Genomic DNA, 8204 nt, shown 5'->3' with positions numbered 1-8204 from the left:
GTAATTAAAAAAATCAAAACGATGAGGGGTAGCAGGAAGAGATTAATTATCCATGATCTTTAGTATAAGTGGATGTGGAAATTGTGAAATGTATATAAGTCAATTATTTATGTTTGACTACCTTCTCTATAGTTGGACCTAAATTATCTATTAGAGTATGTTGCTGATCCATTTCAGAGCCTGCAGAAGTGGTTTCATTGCACGGAAATGAATATGTGAGGGTTGGAAGAAAAACTGGGTGTAATTTCTTTATACTTGACCCTAAGCAGCACTGAAGCTTGCAGCTGAAAAAGGCAACTGGAAAGTGCTTCTAAGTCCAATTGTGTAGATGCAGCATTATGTTGTCAGTGTGCAAGAACATTATGTTTGTATTGTAATACAAAATGTATAGATACAAATGAAAAACAAGAAGTAAAACTTTTACAAAATATTTTTCTGAATTGATGTATATACATTATACACATTATACATGGATTTTAGATATCACACGTCTCCAGGTTTACTCACAACAGTTCGAGCAACGACTTTCTGTGCTGTTCTTGTTCATTGATTTGTGAGTCATTCCTGCATCTGTATTATATTATTATTGTGGATTAAAGAAGGAATTAGGTACAGGATCCCGTATGACTAAACTATACTAAATACAGTGCCTGTGCAATTTAGATTTTTCAAAAAAACTGGGGCAGAGAGGGATTATTTAGATATTTACGAGACCGAGGCTGAAGATTTGCCAAGGAAAATAGTGGTATAACAAAAGCTAGAGTGTATCATAAGTATACTCTTTAAATTTATAATAGTTACATGATGTGATTATGGGGTTTTTTTAAAAGGAAAAATAATTACACAAATCAAACAATCACTTCATTTTTTTGTCTCATGGTGCTTGTATTGCAAATAAGGAGGAGTACTGGAAGTGGAAAATACTGTTTGACTATTCTTTTAAACAAAAATCCCTTTTCACAATGAAGGCTGTACATCTTGTGTAATTTTGAAAAGCAGAGATGAAGAGTTAAGAGTTGAAGACAGTTTGGTCCCTGAGCAAATATCTGGAAAACAACTAAAGTCTCTACAATGGTTCCCAAGGCCACCTTTCCCCATCACTATCAACAGACACGTTTCTTTTTGAGCTATAGGCATATGCCACCACCAGTAAAGCATAATCCTTAAATTGGCTCATCATCATTCCAGTTCAGGCCAGGGTTTTAATTAAAGGGCTCCTCCTGTTATAAACCACTGACACAAATGTAAACCTGTCCACCCTTCTTTTGGTTATGGATGTGCTTATTCTCTATGTCTTGTACATCAGAAAATTTTTAATTAGTACAGAAACCCTGCAACAAAGAAGTGTTATCATGATACATAATCCTGTCATAACAAAGTGGGACATTTAGTTGGTCTGTTGTTGGCAAGAAGTGGCTGACTCCCTGTTTCCTTGAGTTTCTGTCCACTTTGAGGTGTCATTAATGCTGGAGCGGAGAGGTGATGAGCAGCTCCTTTCAGCTGATGAAAGTTGTTAATATAGCTGGCAATCAGTAGAGTGATCTCAAGAATCTATAACAGGAACATAAAAAACTCTTTAAAAAACACAGTGATGTGTTTTGACTGCTGAAAAAATAGCTAACTTTTTATCAAGTGACAATCACCATCAACTGGAAATGTACTCGTACTTTAGCAAACAAATTAATTATGGGAAGAGAGAAGATGCCTAATAGAGCTTTTTTTCTATTACTCCTTGCCAATAATGTAATGTTATTCCCATGAGTATGCTGGATGCTTTGTCTTCCACAGTCTTCAATGGCTCAAACAGATGGTTTCTTTCACTTTGAGAGAGATTTTGAAGTTCGAAAGATGATGCTCTGAGAAAAAACTTTCATGGTATGTTCCCTTGATTTTGCTAGAAAATATCTAGCACTCAGTGAACTAAAGATACAGGGTAGATAAAAGGAATAAAGACTTCTAGGAGTGTTTTACCATATTTTCTCTTTGCAATCTACACAAACTTGCCTGTAAGGGCACAATCTGAAGCAAACTTCAACAGATGTGTTTTACTATGTATATTTGAATGTGTTGTGTTTTGACCCAAATTTCTATGTGGAATTTAGTATCCTGTTTCAGAAATTGTCCTGACTACAAGCTAAAGACTTAAAAATCTTTGCTTTAAAAAAAGAGAAAAAAGTCCATCTTACCAAGGAAGGACATAATATAGATTTAAAAAGAATGAACAGTTGATTTACTGAACGTAAAAATTCCCTGGTATTTTTAAGAAGTGACTGATCTTTCAGATCTTGTGTTCTGCAATTCCACTGCAGAACAAAAATGTACCTTCTTAAAAATTATTTCCGGTGTTGATCAAGTAGTCTTTAAGTACTGGATACACTTCCTGTCCTTAATAGCCTCCTTTGTCCTTCTGTGAAAAAACTGGAATGTTACAGACAGGGACATGAACAATAAAGGAACACATCAGTATTGTCACTGTCAGCTCTTATATTACCAGTTGCTTCACGCTCTAAAACCATCTGGCAAAAGTCAGTAATCCCAGAAGGCTAGGAATAAAGGAGGTGTTTCATCTTGCACATCTGTTAAGGATTACCCAGTAGAAGAAGTAGGAAAGTACCAGATGGTGGGAAACTATTTCAGGTAATATACCAACCTTTGGTTTTGACATGGCAAAAAGGTATTTTTCAGTTGATTTGTCCTTTCTCTGAGTGTTGTTAACAACCAACATAAAATCATCTTGATAGCCTCCGAAAGTCATCAGACTCTTGTATGTATACGTAATTGTTAATCGCTTAAAAAAGAAAACAAAAATAACCCCAAACACAAAGCTATAAGCAGGACAATGAGAAAAGCATATTATAAGAAATACTTATTTTAAAAATATAATTAAATGTGTGTTTTTCAAAAGTTGTTAGCCTCTTATGATTCTTGAAATTAATTGTAGATTGTGGGATAGCTTAACTCAGACCTTCACCATGAGGAACTTCCATTGCAGATGATAATTCCTGTAAATTTGATCTGTTTCTATTCCAAATTAATTAGATCAAAGATACTTTAAGGAAGTTTCAACTCAAGTCAATTGAGTTAAGTGTGTGACTTAATTTACAGAAGTCTTGAATGACTTTGAGAGAAGTTAATCTTAGGAATTCCATTTGAAATCAAAGCAGTGTCTAAACAAATTAAATGGAAGAGTATGAGACATCTAAAGGAATTTATCTCTGGGACTTCTGTTTGTGCAGTGATGCAGTTTACATTCACACAAATGAAATCCTGTTCTCTTTTTCACATCTCTGATGAGACATAAATGCTCTTCAAGGCTCCTTTCCTTTCCATCCTTTGGCTCTGACTGTTCAATGTTCAACACCAGCCTAGTGGCCTTTGAGTGTACGATTAGCATTTAATTTAACATTATGACTCACAGTAATGTGCTGCAGATGTCCACATTTAAAATTAACTGGGAGTTAACAGCTGTACAATAACTTACGTGATGTCCTTTGGTTACTAAACCTCTTTTTTTCCTTATTTTGAAATAATATTTTCTCTAACTACCCCTTGGAGCATCATTTCTGATACCCTTGATCCTTCCTACGGAAAATGAGAATAGACCCTGGAAACTGAGCATTTATTAAATTGAAAGTAAGACATGCTGATACTGTGAACTGGCAGTGCTCTGCAGAAATGCCATAACTAGCTCTATGAGTAGATAGTGTTTATAGAGCTTTCTGCAGTCTGACGCAAGTTCATTTTGCTTGTTCTCTGAACAAGCTGAGCTGCTCTTTGATCTCCTCATGCTCTTTGTTTTATCCTTTCTTTAACTGCATAGAAACACAATGAAAAGGCCCATATCAGTACAATTATAAGTTGAGATTTTAATTTTCTGATACTCAATATTAGTACTTTTTAATAGCACCATGCCATTCTGTTTCTTTACAGTATATAAATTAAAGCTAGGATCTTCTCAGGCACTGCTTTTTTACACTGATTACCATGAGTTGTTTTCTGTGAAAACCTTTATTGCAAATCAAAGAAAAATCAGAGCCTAAAATGACATAATTAAAATAACACTGGGTTATATTACCTACTATTAAACAAAAATAATACAATGAAAATAACAATCTTTTAAAGTAACTGCTCTTTGCAGAGTGTATATATTATGAATGATAATGGAAAATTAAGTCTCCAGGAAAAGAAAATTAATGTTATTGTGAGAACTGTAACTATGAATCTCCTGACATCTCGATTAAAATATTAACAATTCATTAAAAGATACAAAAACTGTATCTGATAAACAAAAATAATTTATGTGCAAAGAATTCATTACTTATTTCTATTATTAGTGCTGCTATAATGATGATAACATTAAAGTGTTTTGAAAGGAATGAATTTTGCTTTAAGAGAAAGACTAGATAACTTAGCATGGAAGGCTAAAGCCTTCTTTTATGTGGTCTGATGGCGAATCTCTCCATACACTCAGTATTAAAATCTACTTTCACCAAAATTTAAAAAGCAATTTCACTTACCATAGAACTGTAATCTAGGATGCTTATGCCATCTTCATGTACAGCAAACCATATGAAGGACTTCTCAACTGAGGATGCTGCTAGAGGCTACAAAGAGAAATATTCTTTACTACTTCAAAATGAGGCAATATGTAAATAATTATGAACTCTCAGCTATTATAGAGCTCGCTCCATCCACAGATCTTACTGAGAGTTACATGGGGAAGGAACTGGTGTAAAAGAATTTAAGTAGCTGCCCAAAGCCATGTAGGCAGCCAGTGGCATGAATACAACCTCAACCTAATAGTCTTGAAGCCTCCCCTGGTGCTTAGTATAGCCTCATTAATAAAATAAAATTTTAAAAAATAGGTCTTTTAAAGTTTGTTCACTTACACGTATCTACATATGCAAAGAATAATGCTGATAAACAATTATTTATACACACACACATATGCTGTTATTACATAATAAAACAGAGGGGATGAGGTGACTGTTTTGTTTAATACAGCTGTTACTTGAATAAAGAGAATTAAGATACTGGTGGTTTAAGAGAAATTGAGAGGCCAGCACAGAAGTGAGTGTTCTAAACACCTTTAACGACACTGAGTGTTTCTGCAAGGCTCAGCTTCCACAGCCAGTTAATGATGCTTTGTCAATATTCTACTAGTTATCAGGTAAAAAAAGTCGAACAAAAAGCCCTAAAGTTATAAACTATCAAACTAAGTTATAAGAAAATTAAAAGAGACCACCTAGAGTAATATTGTAAAACAACCAATAATTTCACCAGTGAATGACTTACACAAGTTAGTAATTTCACAAGATAGTCAATCAGCACATGCATAACACACTCATTTCCAACAAAAAGGTTTTACTATTTGCAAATTACATTTCTATTTAAAAAAAACACAACACAAACAACAAACACCACTTGATCTCAGACAAGTTTCTTACTTTTGCTGCAAACAGCTTAGCACCAAAGAAAGACCATTTTCTGGCTACAGTGAGATAAATGCGCACACAGTCCACAGCACTGTGCCCCCGGAGAGCCATCCATCTTGTAGACAATCGCTGACAAAGCTGTCTGTTGAAATGATGGAATTTAGTTATTGAAAGGAATTGAAATGCTTACCCATAGCGACATTAATGAAAAAAAAACACTTAAAGTTAATAGAACAATTATCACTTATACATTATTAAATAAATCCAAAATGTCATTTAATATTTTTATGCACGTGGAAATTATGAAGTGTCTTCTGATTTCTGAAATATGATTAAATATTGATGTAGCAGTTGCAGCATAAAGGGCAAAAGTCTAGTACAGCTTTTAATGTGTCTCTACAGATGATCAATCTACCTTTATCAGTACTCAACAGCTATGCCAGTTGTCATTTCAAAAATCCATCCAGCTTAGCACGCATCTTTACCTGTGGCTAGTAATAGATGTGGAAGATGTAGCTTAACACTACTCTGTATTAGTGTATCTGGCTGCTGCCAGCAAAAAGGGTGCTTCTGATGCAGGATGCGTTCACACTGGCTGTTTTCTTTTGTGGCCCCATGGTGATCTGGTGCAAAAAAATGATCCTATGGAAAATGAATCCTCAACAAGAAATACCCTAGAATACCATTCTAGCACATTGACTTGCAGGAATGACTCAACCAAGCAGCCACAAGTTTATTAGATACAGCCCAAGAAAAAGGAGGGGGAATGTATGGTAAAGGAGGAATCTTTCACTTGCTGTTTACTGCTACTGGAAGTTCATGAAGTCAGACTGCACACTTAGAAGAAAACAAGAAACAGGGCAGGTACAGAGTGATTCTTTTGCTGCCACAGACTTCCAGCTCTGGCAATTGGTAGTTTAGGGTCTCCTTGAACAGTTCAACAGCTGTTTTGACTTATCCTCCATGAGTTACTCTACTCTAGAATCTATTATACTTTGTTATTTGAAATTAATTGCACAACACCCTAGTTGTTGCGTATATACTTTTTAATGTCCCTATATTTTGAGTATGTAATAATGTTACTTTGTTCCTATGATAACAGCTTTAAACTTTCTCAACCCTGTCATGAAGAACGGAGAAAATATTTTTATTACTTTTATTGGACTCAAAAATTGCTATTTCACTGACTTTGGATAATTTATTAACCTTTTCTGCTCTTCTTCATGTTAGGTGTTCATTGAAATCACTTATAGATTATTAGTTTTAAATTAAGTGATACCCTGCTAGCAAGTCCGCTAAATTAACATTATTGCCAGTTTGACTGGCTGCCAAGTATTGCACACTTGAATAGCAAACACACAGATCTGATCTTCATGTCCCTTCAGTAGTCCTTTAGTCTGTGCACAGACTTAATTTAGATTTGCTGAATAAGAAAAATAAGAATTTCAAAATAGCCATGTTTTGTAACACTGTGTAGAAACTTGTACAGCTTTTGCTGTAATGTGTGTTTAATGATGGTTCTCTGTTTAGGTTAGAAATATACGAAGGAAATGGGTCCTTCAATTTAGTAAGAAAATGACTTTTCAACAGCTTTAGGCAAATATGGCGTAACAGTAAGTTGTACCTAATGCCAGTTTAAAACCTCCTCATTTCACTCCTAGCTTTTTAGAGGATATGAATCACAAAATACATTTCACCTTAATTGTTCCTCTGAACAACCATGCCTGTATCTCTTAGGGTAGAATCTTTCCAAAACTTGTTTTAAAGTTTGGTTGGATTTGGACTGAGAAGTGACTTGCCCTGCTGGAGTTGAGAAAGGCCGTTCAAAATCTCCAATCTCTACCTAAGGGAAAAGACCATGAAGAAGAAAATTTTTTGTTACTCCAGAGTAATTTTCTAGCTGGGTATGATGAGATATCTTTTCCTCTGTCTTACCAAGTACTAAATGAAAAAAGTTTGTCAATTAATGTATATTCTTCAGGGACGTAAAAGTAATTCAAGTAATTTTCTTATTTTATATTTACCATGGAAAAAAGATAAATATCAGTCATAAATTGTACAAATATAATACTAACTTTGCTCTGAGATTGTTTGATCTGCAGCTGATACAAGCCAGTTTAGATTTATTAACACCATCAAACAACTTTCTCAGTAACTTCCCCTTGAGCCTTTACTTTTTAAAAAATAAAACACATCTTAACAAGACCATGTCTAGTAAAGGTGTCTTAGGCTTTCATTAAACAGCAGTTACTTTGGTATATTAACTTGCAGAAATCACGTTAGGAATAGTGAATGAAGAAACAGTACATGATTACATGATATTTAATCAAAGAGAGCCTGACAGTCTAGGCAGTAAAAAGCACATTTTCTCCATCCCAGTGCCAGCAGCATATGCTGTACAGCATTTCCACTGAAGTAGAGTTAGCCTTTCACAAAGATTCCAGCCCAGTCTGTTTCCCTCCCTACCATGTGTAAAAGGTGGAGGTCACCTGACTGTCAAGCAGTCCTGGACCAGTTTCTTTATTCATGTTTTTAATCTGTAAAACTGCTGTGTGAGTCATTAATGCACAAGGATTACCTGAGCTAAAAGAGCTGTCAATTCCATTGCTAGTTCTTTGTTTACTGGGAAAAGTCCATTGACTATTTGATCATTTGTCTGATACACTAGCAGCAACTTCTCTCTGTCTGTCTCCCCGTGGACTTGAACTGAAAAATAAAGCCTACAGAAAAGACAGAAAGTTATTAAATAAAGAAGACAGGGAAATGCAT

The 8204-nt window shown here is 34.8% G+C and overlaps 1 protein-coding gene across 3 annotated transcripts in view; it reads right to left on the bottom strand.

The window, feature by feature from the left end:
* Positions 1-412: 412 nt before the first annotated feature.
* PLEKHH2 (pleckstrin homology, MyTH4 and FERM domain containing H2) overlaps positions 413-8204 on the bottom strand; it is a 55741-nt gene continuing 47949 nt past the window's right edge. For all 3 annotated transcript variants that reach the window (XM_051615089.1, XM_051615090.1, XM_051615091.1), the window contains 6 exons: positions 8014-8155; positions 7133-7278; positions 5448-5577; positions 4518-4604; positions 2651-2788; positions 413-1551 (listed from right to left, as the gene is read on the bottom strand). In XM_051615089.1, coding sequence (XP_051471049.1) covers positions 1369-1551; positions 2651-2788; positions 4518-4604; positions 5448-5577; positions 7133-7278; positions 8014-8155 — 826 coding nt within the window. In that variant the 3' untranslated portion in view covers positions 413-1368. The remainder of the gene's footprint in view (positions 1552-2650; positions 2789-4517; positions 4605-5447; positions 5578-7132; positions 7279-8013; positions 8156-8204) is intronic.

The sequence above is a fragment of the Apus apus genome, chromosome 3 (assembly GCF_020740795.1).
Source record: "Apus apus isolate bApuApu2 chromosome 3, bApuApu2.pri.cur, whole genome shotgun sequence".
Taxonomy (NCBI): Eukaryota; Metazoa; Chordata; class Aves; order Apodiformes; family Apodidae; genus Apus; species Apus apus.
Note: the sequence above shows the minus strand (reverse complement) of the source record. Positions and strands in the feature narration are given on the sequence as shown.